The sequence below is a fragment of the Saccostrea echinata genome, unplaced genomic scaffold (genome assembly GCF_033153115.1).
Source record: "Saccostrea echinata isolate AGI-Se365-2 ecotype Australia unplaced genomic scaffold, CSIRO_AGI_Sech_v1 ptg000002l, whole genome shotgun sequence".
Lineage (NCBI taxonomy): Eukaryota > Metazoa > Mollusca > Bivalvia > Ostreida > Ostreidae > Saccostrea > Saccostrea echinata.
Window position 1 is genome coordinate 9,985,887 of NW_026889751.1, and position 18,546 is coordinate 10,004,432.

An 18,546-nucleotide genomic window follows, 5' to 3' on the forward strand; every position below is an offset into this window, starting at 1 on the left:
AACGCGTAATTTTTTAAACAATAAATACAACTTTTAATTCATTTTAAATAGATTAACTTCAGCTGCAAATGTCTTAGTTAGTCTTAACGACAACCAGAAGTTGAGTCTACTGCAGACAGGTGCCTGAAACATGTAGTGATGTAAGATCTATTAATTATGCTATTTTTCACCTAATTTCATCATTATCACACGAATGAGGAATTTGTTTAGAATCAACGCTCTGAGAGAAACAACAAACCTAAAGAGAAAATAAGTCAAGAAGTTAGTATTTATCCAAATATAATAGCCAGTGATAGCAGGGATGTTAGAATAATCTGTGCCTCGGGGACAGGCCCTTGTCCATCTGGAGTGATAGGGTTTGAGTTTATAGTTATTATTTAATAAAAACTCATTATGATTGAACTGGTTTAACATGATCTTAATTCTTTTTGCATGCTAATGTCATTAAAAGTCACATTTCCTTTCCCCCCAAAATAACCGACTTTAAGGTTCCTTGATACTCGGATAAGAGAGATAACTCTTAATGACATAAATGTCTATTAATCCTTTCTAAATTAGCCATGTTGAAGTTCCTTTTTTTTGTCTTAATTTGGCCCACAGGCTATGCTATAATTGGTTTTATTTTACTTATAAAATACATTTCTTTTGGAAAATCATTAGAGTTAAAGCAACATTTTATATGAGTGATCAGAGGGTTTATGAACCTTAAAAAATGTAAAAGCCGCATTACTGGAGCAAATTTCAGCAATAGAGTTAAATGTAAAATTTAATTATTTTATCTTTTAGAATGGCCCAAGAGGAATGGACTCCATTAGCCAAAAAGTACTGTCCTCTTATGGCCGGAAGTATTGATAGGACCGATACGGAACCTCACGACCACGGAATAATCAGGGCCCTATCCTCATCATACAAACCAAACAAAGATGTTGCAGGTGATCCTCACTGTACAGTGTTTGTGTCTCGTTTGAACCCCAAAACTGATGAGGAGACACTTGAATCTGAACTCTCCTACTTTGGAGGTATAAACAAGATCAGATTAGTGAGGGATGTTGTCACTGGACATTCTAGGTGTTATGCTTTTGTGGAGTTTAAGGAGGAACGATCAGCAGTTAGAGCTGAGAGAGATGGACATATGATGGAAATAGATGGTCATGAAATTCTTGTTGACTTTGAACTGGAGCGCACCCTGCCAGGGTGGATTCCAAGAAGGTTAGGGGGAGGTTTTGGAGGCAAGAAAGAATCTGGTCAGTTACGATTTGGATGTAAAGATCGCCCGTGGCGAAAACCAATTTCAATGCAATCAAGGAATATGTCAGATAATTTTGATGATGAAAGAGATGATAGTGGACAGAGATCATATGACAGAAAAAGAGAAAAGTACAGAAAGCACCCTAGAGATAGAAGTAGGTCACGGGATAGAGGAGAATCCAGGGACAGGCACAGGAAAAGAAGTCGTTCCCCGGACAGAAGGAGAAGAAAGAGGAGTAGATCCAAACACTGATGATATTAAGAAAGCATGTAAAGAAACACACAGTATTGTGAATTTTGACTAGTATCATGCTGATCTGTAGAGAAATGCTCTTTTCAATCAGACATTAGTATGAAAAATTCTTAAAAGTTTTGGTATAGTATTTTGTTTTTGTCTCCAAGTGCTCAATAAATTTACAAATGTCATTTTTAGGTATTTATTGCTTTTATTAATTGATATGTGCTTGAAAAGACACCCCCCTTTCTTTCCCCTCAAAATTGTGATCCTATTTTTAAAATATGTACACAAATGTATTTCACACATCTATTGTCCATGTCTACAAAAGCAGGTGTGAATAGCCTTAAGAACATATATCCTCCAGGTCATGCTATGACACTGCTTGCAAACTTTCATCAGAGACCAATTTAGTTATTTTCTTTAAGCCGAAAATTGACCAAACTTGCAGGGGCATATGTACATGACCTATAGAGAGCCCATGCCTCCACCAATTATTCCTAATTCCTCTTTTTTAAATCTTGAGATATCTTTGTTCATGCTGTACTGATTTTTTTCCCTTGAAGGATGGGTAAAAAACCCTGCTAGGTATGAATAATCTCTTTAAAGCATTATATAAACATTTGATTTAGGGTAAAACCAACCAGCCGAAGAGTAGCGACGTTAACAATGATTTTTTTTCGGGTGAAAATTTTCTGTGTTGCTCTCTACTACATGTAATATTTGTCGTATTATACTAAATTTATTTATTGACAGTTCACTAAACATTACAGGCATACATTTCACACATTACATAACTTCTATATCACCTTTTGTCAAGAAATGTTTTCTGTTGCTAAGTAATACCATCCCAGATGACGTGGTTTTGAGTAACCTTGTGCTTTTATCAAACACATGACCAATCAGTTTGGTGTAATTTTCATGAAAGTCATCGCTGGAATCAACGGATTTTCTCTCATACACTTTACTTGTATACTGAATGTAGTGTAACGGAGAGAAAATATGTGGGTTCAGGGCAACTTCAGGCGATACATGAAAGTACAAACACAATTATAATGTAACAACCAATATATAATCTTGGAAATTATTTGATATTAAAAGTTGGAATTGTTTTAAAAAATCTAATCATAATATGATTTAAAAAAATAATAGGATATGGTCAATGCAAGCGATATTTTTGATGTCAGAAAATCAGTTTGGATAACAGCAAACCATACCATATTATATTTATGCATAAAGAATATTCATGTCCATATTTTCTTACTTCCACAAAGGTACAAGTTTCTGTAAACTATTAAGAAATATCTTAACAGATATATACAAAAAATGTTTTGTACATGTCGGTATTTTTAAGTTTTGCTGCTCGTAGTTTTAAAGCACCGACAACAAAAGGTTATGAATAAATAACATGTCAAAAATCATTCCTATATGCATACTCTAAATTCTTTTAAATACCCTGCATGATGGTAGTAAGAATTGGATCATTATGGAATCAAACGTATTGAAAGTTGTGTTAAATAGAGCAGCGTGGAAGATTTAAAGTCTGGTTTCGAAACAGCCTTGTCAAACCAGTAACAGTTCAGTGACCACGTTTATAAATGTTTACAAATAAACCGTCATGGCAGACGTGAAAACAAGAAAATGTTGGATATAAACCGTACTCTGTTTCTTCTACTGTCAACGTACATTGTCACTGAAGCAGGTAAGTGTTGCCATCTAAATTGCTATTGAACAATTAAAATCTGATAGTTAACAGTCGAGAAGAATGTGAATTAACCCTAAGTTGTGGCTGTCTGTGCTACTCGCACACAACTTTACCTCGGACTCCAAGTTGAAACAGATCACAATTTCCCTTCCTTTAACTTACATGTATGTCTATATATTATTTTGGACTGGCAACGCGGCGACAAATGTTCCTACAAATACCATGGAAAAAGGAATATTGAAGTTAGACTCCCCTTACCTTGTTATAATAATTAACCCAGACAAGTGCAGGACCATCACGAGGTTTCTGATAAAAAAAGGGTGCAGAGGAGGGGATGTCTGGGAGCAATTCCGGTTCCCTACTTAGGGCATTTTTTTTTACGACTGGATATCATTTTGGTGGGTTCTTATGCATGTATCAAATATAGTATAAACAAAATCTAACTTTAAACCAATAGAAGAAAAAGTAATTAAATTTTACTGATCGCCGCGTCGAAAATTTAATCTCAAACACAACACAGTAATGTGGAAAAATGATTGAAAAGCAGAAAATCAAACAGTTTGGGGGAAAAAAAAATTACCAATTTTTACTAAACACTTTCGCATGTTGGAAGAACAAAACAGTTGTAAAAAAAAAGTTCAAGAATTCGGAACTTCCTCAACAATATACAGGTTAACAGAACTTTAAAATTCTATTAATAGAAATTTAAAAAGTCTTTAAGAAATCAAAGTCACGATCCCGCTGCATCTACTTGTACAACGACCTTTTAATTTAAGGAGGCTGGGGGTCAACAAATTAACCACCAGATTTAACTTATTTTTTTTAGATATGGTATCTTAAGCTGTCAACTATCATTTGGCAAAGAAAAATTTCAAAAATTTTAGTTTTAAAATTTGATCATTTTCTATATCTTCATATGGAGCTCTTCTTCTAAAGGAGATCAATATAGTCTAAAAATGGCCACAACCCCCCAGCCTCTTTAAACGCATCTCGAAGCAAAATTGTCTACAATGTACTTGCATTCTCCTAAGTCGGTGAATCGGAAGGCAATGGCGATTCATCGACTTCACAAATGAGAATTTTTCTTTTTACTGGGTGGATGTTCAAAATTTAAACCTGGGAACCAGAAATCTTGGAAATTCATTTCACTTCCACCTTTCTTCCCAAAAAGAAAAAAAAACACCTTTGAATAGATGGAAAGAAAGAAGTATAGTTTTCATTGAATGAATTCATAGCATTGAATTTTTAAGCATCATTTATAAACTAATGAAAAACTTTTTTTTTTTTGGACTTTGAGAAAAATAATTAAATATATCTATCAAAGTGAAAATTTGAGTTGACGCTATCCATTTAATTTTCAACATCATGTGTACCTATTGTTGAACAGAAATCACTGCTGCTTACTTAAATATGGCATACAAATGCAAATAAAGTATTTAAGTACTTCATATTGGTCTCGTATAATGAACTGATTACAAACTGTGTACTACGCCGTGCAAGTTTCAATCAACTTTAAATCAAAAGGCAGATCACTCTATCTCCATAAAAGTAAAAGTATCATGGAATTGGAACTCTTCAGTTTGCAATGCATAGAGGGTCCTTAAACAAAATAAAACTCATGTTAAGGAAGCTCTAAACACTAACAAAAAGTGTTTTTTTGACTTGGAGAAATATATATCACATAAAAGGTGTGCATATTGAGATTAATTAGTTCATTTTTAGCATAATTAAGGTACCTGCCTTATTTCTGCAGGAAAAATGTTCAAAGACAATGGACTATTCGTGAACAGAAATCACTGTTGTTTACTTACATTGGGAAAATTAATGGAAATAATGAATTCAATTACTTATTTTTGGTCTAATATAATGTTAAGAATATTTAAATCTATTACAAATTGTGTAATTAACTTAAAATAACTATTTTTCTATCTTACTTCTAAGGGCAGATAACTCTAACTGCATAAAACTACCCTACAAGTAGAACTCTTCAGTGTGCAGTGTTTAGAGCTTCCTTAACAGCAAAATCCTCCACAGAAGATATTTCGAAACCTATTTATTGTGAATAAAATGATACTAAATTTTGTGCCAACCTTCGTTTAATTCTTTCCCAAGAACCGTTTCTGATTTTGTTTAGATTTTTAAAAATAATTTAATATAAAACGAACACGCAATACTAATACATGTAATTACAAAATATGTCAAATTTTATTAACTTTTTTTTTTAAATTACAGTAGAAACATGTCCAGATGGTCAGTCTCTTGTAAATTGTTTCGTAGCACCTTGCGACGTTTCCACCTGTCCAAATTTTCCAACTGCAATCTGCAAGTAAGTAACAGTCACTAACAGCTATTTTTGCTTTGTAGGTACATGTATACTTTTAGCACTGTAGTACTAGCAATGCCAAATGTAATCGTGATGACGCAACATGTATAATAAAGGGCACTTATTTGCTTTTTTACATTTAGCATCTAATGCAAAATGTCCGAATTACGGTTTTAGGTGTGCTATGTGTGTAGTCAGACGCGGGGGGGGGGGGGCTTTTTTTCTGACTATACTATTCTGTTATAGTAATTTTCCCTTTAGATGCAGGTTGCCCCCCCCCCCCCCCACTTTTTGATGTGAAGGTCGAGCACTGGCAAATTTCAGGATTCGGAAATAAATTACCCCATTTTTTTTTTTTTTTTTTGTTTGTCAGATAATTTTGGGAGGTTGGTCCCCCCACTTTTGGTTAGGTTGCCCCGTCCCCCTTTTGAAACCGTTGCTACGGGCCTGGATAAACAAAAGATATGTTTATTACCCTGCAGTAAGCACGAAGAGGATTAGCCAAGTAATTATTATTTTATAGAGGTAAACACCTTTCACTCACACTCTCATACAAGTTGGAAAAGAAGGGCACATAAATATATACAATAATTATTCAATAACAATATTTAAAAATTATGACACTTTAAAAAGACATTTCCACTTGGACCATCTACATGTATTTTTGTAAAATGTATTTTATGAAATTTTCTCTCCTGAAGTATAGTAATTGTATAAATATTTTTGAATATCATTAAAAGCAATACTGGTATTTTTTCTGGATTGTTGCAATTTACATAAACAGGATTATCAAATTTATAGCTACATATTCTTTTTCAAGAAGACCAAAAATAACAGTTTTCACATCAAATACAATTCTTTCACCATGCAGACTTGTGAAAAATCCAGTCTGACAATGCTAGCCAAATCATAGAAACATGTGGACAGTAGAAAAATATATGCTTAATTGTCTCTGGTTCTAATTCACATACTGAACAAAGAGGCGAATTTTTTATTTTAGACATGTGTAAGTATTTATTAGTACCTAATATTCTATGAATAATTATATAGCTGAACCATATCAGTCCTGAAATTTTGATTAAATATTTAAAATTTGTCTAAACATGCTTCCGGTTAAAATCTGATTCTAACTTTAAATCAATAGCCCATTTGTTTTCACAAATAGGTCTGTGCTGTATATTTGACGTTAAATAATCATAAATGTTTCTGGATCCTTTTTTCTATTCTTACAAAGAATTTTGATAAATGCAGGTTGATATGGTTTGACGTTAATATTGTATGACAATTGTTTGACATTTGGCCATGAATACAAAATTGCCTGCTTCAAACCAAATGATAATTTACGATACTTTCATAGCTAATAAAATTACCCTCTGTATTAAATAAATCGTGTAATGTGTGGAATCCGTTTTCATGCAGTGTCTTTCAAAAAAAAAATTATTTTGAATCTTTATTTCATTATTATGCCACATTTGCAAATATTTCCCTTATAGCATTATTTGAGCAATGCGTATTTACACCTGTATATAAAACAGGTTCGTCGCATAACCACAAATTCATTTTAAGTCAAAAGCCATCGACGTAATTTCACAGTGACGTCATAAGTGGTCGACCTGTTGGACCCACTGAGGTTTGAAAAAAAGATGTCATGGGTTTAAAACTATAATACGCAAATATTTGTTATAAATGTTAATATATAAGTAATAAGGTATATTTTTAAACATTTATCTGGAAATAATCATGGGTTGGTAAGTAATAAAATCTACTATCGGGCTTTATTGCCTTATTGGATTTGATCACGTGACCAACCTGTATTTATATCCCGATAAATGTTTAAGAATAATAAATAACTTCAAATTTTTATTGGGGCACCGAAATTATTCATAATTCCTGAATTATTGGGAAATATACCTAGTAATAATTTTCAAGACAACATGTAAAAAAAAAAAATTATAATCGCACCTTGAGTTCATCTAAGCGCAAAATTTTATATTTGGGGTTTATTATCTGCATTTCGTACTTGTGTGTCGCGACAAAGCATACATACAAAGAAATTATAATTTATAATTCATGTTTTTTAAAAAAAAATATATATATATTTTTACCAGGTTTATCCCAAATAAGTAATTAATTTGAGAATCGATACGTATTACTGAGAAAATTAAGGCATAAGACAGTCCCAAACAGAAAAGGAACGAATGAACTTTTACATGTTTTACACAGTATTAATACCCGCGAATTCATATTTCAATATTTCAAGCACTCTTCCACTAGACATATGTGTTTTGTATAGGGATGACTATTGTGGAGGATGTAACGCCGTTTGGAGTGTTAACGATACAGAAGTTACCAGCGACTGTCAAAACAGTAAGTATCTTCAAACGATCCAGATATCAAAACAGTTACAATATCTACAAACGGTCCAGACGTCAAAACAGTAAGCATCTACAAACGATCCAGATGTCAAAACAGTAAGTATCTACAAACGATCCAGGTGTCAAAACAGTAACTATCTACAAACGATCCAGATGTCAGAACAGTATCTACAAACAATTCAGGTGTCAAAACAGTTAAGTATCTACAAACGATCCAGACGTCAAAACAATAACTATCTACAAACGATCCAGTTGTCAAACAGTAATTATCTACAAACGATCCAGGTGTCAAAACAGTAAGTATCTACAAACGATCCAGGTGTCAAAAGAGAAAGTATATACAAACGATCCAGACGTCAAAACAGTAACTTAAATATCTACGAATGATCCATATGTTAATAGCGACTGTCAAAATCATAAGTATCTACAAAAGGACAGCTACATATTACATTCGACTGATCTATAGAAAAATAAATATGGGGCTTAAATGTAAAACTACGTAGTGAATTCAGTTTGAAGTAATGTAGAAATATTACTTACTAGTTACTAGTAATATGTATAATATTATAGAGTCTGCTGAAGTAAGGTTGATTCATGGAAACAACGTCAGTCATGGAATAGTAGAAGTGTGGCAAGACAGCCAGTGGAAAATCTTGTGTGCTTGGCCGCAGTTCTTTGCCAGAGCTGCCCTTGTCATATGCAAACAATTGGGATTCAGCCAAGGAACAGTTTTACCAATGGCGGCTTACGGACGACAAATGGGAAACTACACCCATCCATTCAAGGGGTGTTCTGATGGTCAGGATAGAATACAGAATTGTCAGTTCGACAAAAATTACACTCCAAATGTCTGTGCCACACAGGATGTCCATTATGGCTCCGTCAGCTGCTACGACAAACAAGAAGGCCAGTATTCTACTTTATATTTGTGTAAAGAACTAGTACTTTTGAACTAGTAGACAATGTCTTTACTAAATCTGATCAAAATAAGACTTCCTAGATTCGCACCAAATAAAATCTTTCAGCTAAGTTAGCTGAATGTATACGGTGCGGATCTAAGAAGTCTGATTTTAATTAGATTGTGTTTAAATTACTCTTTGTAGAGAGTGGCATTCAACTCTCACCAATACATAAAGACAGAGAGGACTTACAGCCAAACAGCGGTAAAGTTGAAATATTCCAGCAACAAGTTTTTGGTCAAGTTTGCTCTACCTACTTTGCTGAAGAAGAGGCCAATGTAACGTGTAGGCAGCTGGGATTTTTAGGAGGAGTACCGATGACCCATGAAGCAGATAATACACTACCTTTCTTGCTAACAGGATTGCATTGCCAGGGCAATGAAAGTAAATTATCAGAGTGTTATCAAGAATTGCAGATTTGTTACACTGACCAAAGAGCAGGTGTATTGTGTTACAACTCATCAGGTATGTTCAACATGACTAAGATGGTGATGTTAATCTCAAAGACTGAAATTTAGTGAAAAAAGCCAATTCCAGTAATTAATGTATTTTTATCATCTATCTAATCGTTAGAATTGGAAAAAAATGTAAGTACAGTAACTATTATGATATTTTGTTTTATTTCCAGGGGTTGAATGTTCTCTTAGTGATAGCAAAACTAGTGCTGGTGGAATTGCAGTTATTTCTGTAGATGGCATCGAAGGTACTATTTGTGGCCAAGGCTGGTCAAACTTGGACGCCCAAGTGTTCTGTCGACAGATAGGATACGTGACTGGAATTTCATACACGTAAGTTTATAATTGCATTCCCTCTGATAGCTTTATTGCCAGTTTTTAAGTACCATTCCTCATATTCCTGTACATAGAAAACGAAATATATTTTGTACCTCTATATGAACAGAGACAAATCATCAGAATTATCGAGAGATGTCTACTTGTCCAGCGTGAACTGTTTAGGAGTGGAAAATTCCGTGATTGCATGCAAAGGATCTGGATGGAGGAATGTGAATCGTACCCAATGTAACCATGACAACGATGCGGGGGTATACTGCTACAAAAGTGGTTAGTGTCGATTATATTGTCTACACTGAAGTAAATACCAATGCTTTACCCCCTTCAACAAAGTTCAGTTATAAGTTTATTTCATGAAAATCTTTACCTCCCTACAGTACGTTTGTCCTATGGATACCAAAGGGAGAATGCAACACTCGGCATCGTTGAAGTTTTCCAGAAGTATTATTGGACTACTTTATGTGCGGATAGATTTGACCAAATGGACGCTGATGTCGTCTGCAGACAACTAGGTTACTCAAGTGCAAGGGTCCTCCTTCCAGGCCAGTTTGGAAGATCAAGGAGATATGTTTATACAATATCCATAAATTGCACAGGAAATGAAACTGACATCTTGCAGTGTGAGCATGACACCGGATACTGTTCTTCAGATAACTACGCGTCTCTTCTTTGCACACACAAAGACACAAATCCACGTAAGTCTTCGTCCTTCTATTGAATTAAGAAAATTATATTGTTTCTTGAAAGCTTTCAGTACACATATATAAATTGTTTGGTATACTTGGTTTAGAGCTCAGCGTTAACATTGAGCACTCTGACAATGGTCGAGTGATGGTTCGACAGTTTGACGTCAAAGGAACAGTGTGTCGTTATGGATGGGACAACATGGCTGCAATGGTCCTCTGTCGAGAACACGGCTTCAAGGGAGGAGTTGTTTACAGTTCTTCTGATGAACTCACTCGCTATCAACCCATATGGGTAGGGAGTGTCAAGGTAGGCAAGAAATACATGTTATCCTCTTTTTTAAAATCACGACTTTTAAAAGATTGTAAGCAAATAATTTTTCACCATTTCAAATTGTTTTCAGTGTTCAGGCCAAGAAAAGCGTATAGTGGACTGTGTGTTTAATTACTCCTTGTCGAGAGAGTGTGGATATGATAGGTCTTCAGCAGGCGTCCTTTGTTATAATGCTACAGGTTTGTTAATACAATTTTCTGATGATGATTTACAAATAATATATCAATTAAGAAAAATGTTCTGTTACAGGCGTAATTTGCTTACGTTGTAATTTTGTGTCAATATCTGAACAGAGGCTAAGAATGTCTTTTCTTCTATTTCGACACTATTGGAGCTGAAACGTGTCTTCTTGACGCATTCATTCAATCAAAATAGATATATAAAATAATATTCTATGTAAAATCTAAAACGTCATAAAGTTAAGACAACAATTTAAAACATTTTAGGCATGAAAATTCGTCTTGCTGGAGGTTTTAGTGCAAACCAAGGCAGAGTGGAAATATCACGTGACTCAGTTTGGGGAACAATCTGTCACAATAGATGGTCAACAAGTGACACTGATGTCGTGTGTCGACAGCTTCATTATGCCAGCGGAACTTCGTATCGCGATTCGTATCATGGTGCAGGGACTGGCCCTGTCCTGATGGACAGAGTCAGCTGTTTCGGGTCCGAAAATTCTATTTTTGAGTGTGCTAATCTAGGGTGGAATCAGTCAGCGGACGCCTGCAAAGATCACTCTCAAGACGCTGGAGTGTACTGTATGCCATGGGGTAATTTTTTTGTGCATCATAATGTATTTTTTTCAGTTTGATTTAAAATAGGGTGATTATGATACTTTTCAAAAAAAGGAAAACTTAAAAAAAGTGTTAGAGCTCTTCTTCCAAATCGTCCACCTAAACAGTAGAGCTAAAGGTCTCAGAATCTTGGTTTAAGGATAAAATTTTAAATAAAAAATGTAGAAAAATATAAATATGAAACACATTAAGAGGGCTGGGTGGTTGTGGCCATTTTCAGACTATATTGATCTCCTTTAGAAGAAGAGCTCCATATGAAGATATACAAAAATGATCAAATTTTAAAACAAAAATGTATGACATTTTTCTTTGCCAAATGATAGTTCACAGCTTAAGATATCATATCTAAAAAATTAAGTTATATCTGATGGTTAATTTGTTGACCCCCAGCCTCCTTAATCTGTAGGTAAAAGTTTCAACAGTTTCTTGAAATCATCGTCAGTAACAAAAACTGGTTTGATGGCTTTTCAGTGAAACTGTCCCAACACCGCTATGGAACAGTGCTGGCATGGAAGAAAAACAATTATGGACCAGTTTGCGCCGATGGATTTGACGAAAATGCAGCACGTGTCGTCTGCAAGGAATTGCAATACGACTATTCGATCAAATTCTGCTGTTCAGGATTAGGACCTGAACCAAAAAACCTTGATCTTGCAATGTCAGATGTTCACTGTGAGGGAACAGAGAGCGGTTTAAGGCAATGCAAGAACGAGTATAACAAACCTAGTTGCAGTGATAAGAATTATGCAGCAGTTTACTGCACCAAGACTAATCCAGCAGACAGTACTAGTAAGGGTTGTTCAAATCATTTTAGATTCATTTTGTGAACTGATGATTGTATACCATGTACAGCTGGAGTGAATCACATGCAAATATTATATTAAAGCTTTACTGCGTTGTTTACCAAAGACAAGTAGTAGCCATTACCTCTGTTTCTTGCAGAATATTTTAACTTCTTCATTTTGTATGTTTCCATGATTTCAGTAAGTGTTCATGTTGGGCAATCAAACGTCGTTGAAGTAACTTACGTGTATCAATCTGGTCTGCTCAGCGCTGCTGATTTTACCGACAACGATGCCTCAGTCATTTGTCGAGAAAACGGTTTTCTGTCAGGGCAAGCTCTCCGGCATCTTCGACCCAAGTACAAAGACTTTTTCTGGCTGAGGAATGCCTCATGTCTTGGAAATGAAAATAAGCTCAATGAATGCCCAAATGCTAGAAGGATTGGAGACTTAGGTCGGTTTGATGATAGCATTGCAGCAGCTGTTGCTTGTTCAAATACAAAAGGTATGGATATATTGATGACTTAAAATATTGTCTGTTCTACTATCTCATTATATACTACATACCATAGTAATCAAAATCATTTTCAGAACCACCAGGAACTCAATTGAGACTCTCTTATGGGAGTAAACTAAGCGAAGGGCATGTTCAACTTAACTTGAACGGAGTTTGGGGGTCGTTATGTGCGGGTAACTTGACGGACGCAGAGGCCAAGGTCATATGTAAACTAAGCGGATATAGAGATGGTGTTGCCATGCCTGGCGGCTTTTTCGGGCAAAATAACCCTAGGGGCACCCCTTTGCTGGATTACTTAAACTGTACTGGAGATGAAAAACGCCTTATAGACTGTGTGGTTTCGTTATCGTCCAGTCAGTCACTGTGTCCCCTTAACATGATGTCGGGCGTGAAATGTTACGAAGCGGGTATGTATTGTATAGGAGATTAGTAACAACATTTTTTAAACAGTCACAAACACCGGTAAAAGGCTTCATACAAAGTCAACAAATGTCAGATTTATTCTCCAACAGCAAGTGCAACAATGAAATTGAATATCTCTTTACGATTAAAAAAAATACTTTTGTACACTATGTTAATTTTAAGAAAATTTGAATAGAAATTCTTAATTGCATGATTAAAGCATGTGAAAGGCTTGAAAAATCGAATAAAGCAGTATTATATTCACATTTTCAAGTTTAAGATGCAAATAGTATCCAAAACTACTAGTAGTTCAGATTCAACCTGAAATTACTGTATGGAACGAAAATCATTATTCAATCAACGATTCGTAGATTTGTAGCAACGAATTAATACCCTTGAAATATTTATAAATACTGAGTATGAAATTTTACCGCAAAACTTTCTTAAAACTAACAATTTCTTTGAAGTTCGCTTGACTGGAAGCAGCCGAGTAGATTATGGACGTCTAGAATTTTGGAATTATGATGGCTGGTATTCTGTCTGCGATGAAAATTTCGATGATCAAGATGCTACTGTTGTCTGCAAAGCCTTGGGCTTTACACTTGGAAAAGCTCAGTGCTGTTCCGCAGTGGGAAGTAATGGAACTGTAAACCCAATTCTGTTCTCCAATTACACATGTATTGGTAATGAGTCAAGCCCACTTTCATGTACCTACGGGAAGACTGGACGGTGTAGGAGCGGAAAATATGCATCGGTGCTTTGTTTGAAAACGTCCATACAAGAAGGTTAACCTCAACAGCAAAATTTCATAATCTATTGCTTTACCTTTAAAATAATTTGTAGTTACAGATTTTTTTCTTTCGTATGTTCAGTTAAGCCATTTTCTTTCAGGTCTGACAATTCATTTAGAAAGCTTTTATGGACCTGTTGTAATTTCAAGATATGGCCTCCCAGGATATGTCTGTAGTAAACACTTTGACAACTTTGATGCTACTATGATATGCAAAACAAAAGGATACCAGAAAGGGTACGCAGTGAATGTTTACAATGACTTCACACTTCCGGTTCTTCTAGGAAACTTAACATGTAATGGCGCCAATGAAATTGACAGATGTACCTTCTCCAAGTTTAATGACGATCATGGATGTTCTGATAGCGATACAGTTGCAGGCGTGATTTGTTCCAACTCAGATAAACTAATATTTAAGCTTGATAGTCAGATCAAAACGAAGGGTATCCCAAAATTAGAAATCGGAAGCAATACTCTGTACTTGGATGATACTTACTTTGATGAAGCAGCAGTCAATCTATTTTGTCTAAATGCAGGCTTTGCAGGCGGATCCAAACTTTCTCAATCTATAAGTTTGCCGTCAGTACACAATATTGTCACAGATATCAGGTGTTCTCCTAATGCTCCTACAGTTACGCACTGTAAAGGAAACTGGGATCCAAGGAAATCCAAGTCTGTACCATTATATGAAATTTCCTGTTTTTTTCAAGGTAACCAAACTAAAACTAACAGAGAACTCTTTGTGACTTTTAATCTTTTTAGTTTTTTCCTACCTAGGTGTCCTCCATCTTGTAATGCATGTATGCTGATTGCAACTTCGCAATTATTGCTTTTTATTTTCTGCTGTCGCCCAAAGAAAAAGTAATGATATAATCCCTGTAGTGAAAGTAGCTAAAAAGAAAATATGGTTGAAAACTGTCAATTCGAATCGGAATGAAATAAACCAAAGTTTAAATAGTAATGAGTGAAATCAAATCTGTATACGAAGATGCATTGATTATGCTATGTATATATCTGAAGGGATTTACTGATTTACTTTTGTGGAAAATTGCATGTTGTCTGTCAATGAAATTTTTCTGGAATGGTTTATTTATAGCACGATTTCAAGGAACTTTCTATGGCGCTGTTGAATTATATAGCAGCAATTCATGGGGGACAATTTGTCCGGAATCTTTTGGACAACCAGAAGCAGGTAGGCGACTAAGATAAATACAAAAAAATGATGAATAAATCGTTTGACTGCCTGATACTTCATGTTCTCTTTCCCCTCCTAAATTGCAGACGTTGTTTGTTCCACACTTGGATACAAACAAGGTTTAAACGTATGTTGTTCTCCATTTGGACCGGTCCCAAGCAGACAGTTATTTAAGGATTTCCAATGCAGCGGATCAGAAAAGAACATCATGGAATGTTCGCACACTTTTCAGCGATCCGGAGTTCAGTGTCGTCGGAACACACTGGAATATGCTTCTGTTCTGTGTTACAATGGCATACTGACTCAAGGTAAGCGATCTTCATGTAAGAGGGTTGGATGGTCTTGGCCATTTTTAGATCATTTGAACCTTGTGGTAAAGAAGAACTCTGTGTAAAAATATAGAAATTGCATTGAGCATGTGCTTTTTTAAAATTTATGACTAAGAAATCAGATAGTGTATAATTTATTTGGATTTCTAGACCATCCAGCCTCCTTAAGAGTGTTGACCATGGTAAAACTGTGAAGAAGTTCTGCAAGACAGCAAGTTCTGTTTTCGAAAATGTCGCAAAGTCTAAAGGAAAAAAAAATTTAGTAGTACATTTTTGTTTTAGATTTCAGTATTAAGATTAATGGCGGAAAATATTTTGGTGACGTCAGAGTAAGCTACATGGGTGTAGACGGCCGGATTTGTCGAGACGGTTGGGATGATAATGACGCCCGAGTTGTGTGTCGACAAAATAATTATATCCGAGGACTTGCCTACAGCCATTACGTAGAGGAGGGAAAACAGTCAAGTGGACCCTACTGGATTTCAAACGTTCAATGTCAAGGTCATGAGGGCTCCTTACAGGAGTGTCCCCATTCCCCGGTAGGATCCGTTACTGAGTGTAAATCACTCCACTATGCTGGTGTTTTCTGCTTCAATGACCAAGGTTTGTGAAATATTAACATTATAAGATATAGGTTCAAATATTATATTGTATTTCTGGTTCGAGAACTTTGCATCAATATCTGATACTTGTTCAATTTTTAAGTCATTTGTCACTCATTTCTTGGAAATTAGATTGGTGGGGGTTATACAAAAATTTTTTATCGTCATTTGGTTTATAAAAAGATAAATCTCTTTCAGGTATATATTACCGTATATCCGGCGGAGACCCTTCAGGTAGATCAGGGAGGGCAGAGATTTTCTTCGACGACAAGTGGGGCACATTGTGTAATACAAACTGGGGTGAAGAGGAAGCAACTGCCCTTTGTAGACAAATGGGATTTCATGGTGGTGATCCCATTGAAGGTCCGTATAAGGTACCTGGTAAGGGCGTGGTCTATAAATCCTCATATCAGTGTACTGATGAAAGTACAAGTCTCACTGACTGCCCTCACAGTGGATGGCAGGAAGTTGTCGATGGAGAATGCATGGATCACAGAAATGATGCTGGAGTGTTCTGTTATCAGAATGGTAACTCATTTTTTTTTTCAAACTTTGCATTTTCATGATAGATTGGACTTGTCGAGTGTTGCTGATAATGAAAGGACGTAAATCTAACCTATTGATCATAGATAAGGATGTGCGCGCCTATTAAAATCAGTTACAATTCGTCAGGGTACGATTAGTCTGCTGAAAGTCAACACTACCGATTAAGTTGTAATATATGAACATACAGTATTTAGTAATTTTTATCACTAGGTTTTTTTAAAAGCAAAATTTTTCTTGTAAAAAACTTTATTTAATATGCATTGTACTAGGAAAACTGGGTTAGGACAGTTTATGATAAAAAAAAAACAATGATAAAATAAGCCAAGTAAAAATAGAGAAAAAAACAAAACGTTGAAACCCCCTTTTAAAATTTGAAAACGGGTTTTTTTCTTCAAATTTTAGTTCGAATTTATAACAGCATAGGTAGAAGTAAATCATCTGGCCCAGTGTTACTATTCCGACAAAATCAGTGGTACCTACTGTGCGATGATGGTTTCACAGACCACGGAGCTACTCTGGTGTGCCAGGAACTGGGTTTTCCCTATGGCTATGCATCTTGTTGCTCCATCGACGGACCACTGAGTTTTCCAATCTGGATGAACCACACTCTAGACTGTTCTTCAGGAACACATGTAGAAGAATGTCTTCAAAGAAAGACTTGTGCCAGAAGGAGTTATGCCTCTGTAACTTGCACTCATCTACCAAAGCCAAAGCCCAGTAAGTAGAGTCTATATTTTACTGTGATATAACAGCGGAATTGAAAATCGTCATATATGTAAGCATATTGAAATTATATGAATGAACGCTGTTGATTATTGATAAGAATTTAACATTTTCAGACACCTCTCCAAAACCGGATGCTCCGTTACCTTCAAAGGCAGAAGATAACAAAACAGTTGTGGCAGTAATTTCAGCAGTTGCTGTATGTTTGTTGTTTGTAGTAATAGTCATAGTTGTGATCAAGTGTCGTCAATCTACGAGAAGAGAAACAGCTAGTGATGCGCATGGCACATTCAGGGAAGGCGTGCTAAACAAGGCACGTGACGGTTCTATCCACGCCCAAAATCCACTCCACAATCTGTACGACTCTGCCGACATCAGAATACAAAATGACAGCGTTCAGTATCACAATCATGGTAATGACAGGAGTCCAGCACTAGCTTTCTCTAACATCAATTATGATACAATTCATTTTTCACCAGAACAGGCAGACAGTGACAATGATACAAGCGATGATCACATCGTTGAACATAAAGACACAAAGCCTCTCGGCATCAAATCCGAGGACTCATCGTATGCAGTAATGAGACCTAATTTTTCGGCGTCCGATTTACATGTGTATGATAACCAACAGAACAAAACTTACCACAATTGTGTGACAATAGAAACTACCCCGGAGGATCATCCGAGGCCCCACTTCACTAGATCCCTATCAGAATGTAGGGAAATATCCCCTCCCGAATGATAGTTTGTGTTATCCTTCATTCTACGTTTGTCAATTAGTCTTCCATAATGAAATCTAGATAATTTATACAAGCTTTAAATCAATGTATCCTTCTACCTCATTTCGTACAGGGTATATATCAAAACACTTCATTTTCAAATTATGGGGGCATTATTTAATAGTTTATTTCAGATTCATTCCAAAGTATCTAGAAATGTATAGTGCTGTATTGTTGCGTCGGATACTATATTTACTGAGTGTTCAATTGAAACACTATGATGATAAAAATAAAAAAAGTTACAAATGTGTGTTATTAAACATTCATTTAATATGAAATTTTGTCTCATTTATACATTACATTCGTTGAGATGAGCTTTGAAATCTTCTATTTTACATCTTCTTTTGTACAAAAAAAAACGAGGACAAATATTTAAATTAAAATATAATCTACAAGTTACAATGGTAATAAATACCTACTAGCATTTCATTATC

General features: G+C 35.4%; 2 protein-coding genes across 2 annotated transcripts in view; both read left to right on the forward strand.

Moving 5' to 3' along the window:
* The first annotated feature begins 142 nt into the window (after positions 1-142).
* On the forward strand, positions 143-18,362 carry LOC133172240 (deleted in malignant brain tumors 1 protein-like). The gene is made up of 23 exons (XM_061307092.1): positions 143-261; positions 787-1,220; positions 5,421-5,514; positions 7,805-7,878; positions 8,457-8,792; positions 8,990-9,310; positions 9,474-9,633; positions 9,746-9,906; positions 10,014-10,331; positions 10,427-10,629; positions 10,724-10,832; positions 11,100-11,423; positions 11,919-12,236; positions 12,432-12,734; positions 12,821-13,153; positions 13,616-13,933; positions 14,040-14,648; positions 15,035-15,130; positions 15,220-15,441; positions 15,745-16,065; positions 16,263-16,592; positions 17,013-17,327; positions 17,450-18,362. Exons 2-23 carry the CDS (start codon positions 788-790, stop codon positions 18,073-18,075), a joined length of 6,324 nt encoding a protein of 2,107 aa, XP_061163076.1. The 5' UTR covers positions 143-261; position 787; the 3' UTR covers positions 18,076-18,362.
* Positions 1,354-18,546, forward strand: part of LOC133172229 (immediate early response 3-interacting protein 1-like) — a 57,803-nt gene continuing 40,610 nt past the window's right edge. Inside the window, exon 1 of the mRNA XM_061307081.1 lies at positions 1,354-1,358. The gene's annotated coding sequence lies outside the window, so the exon portion shown is untranslated. The remainder of the gene's footprint in view (positions 1,359-18,546) is intronic.

Excerpts from the sequence above, each read along its gene's own strand:
- LOC133172240 (XM_061307092.1), top strand. The coding sequence starts at position 788 with ATGGCCCAAGAGGAATGGACTCCATTAGCCAAAAAGTACTGTCCTCTT. Across the intron at positions 5,515-7,804 it reads TTTCCAACTGCAATCTGCAA|GGATGACTATTGTGGAGGAT; the intron begins GTAAGTAACAGT and ends TGTTTTGTATAG. Across the intron at positions 10,630-10,723 it reads TATGGGTAGGGAGTGTCAAG|TGTTCAGGCCAAGAAAAGCG; the intron begins GTAGGCAAGAAA and ends AATTGTTTTCAG.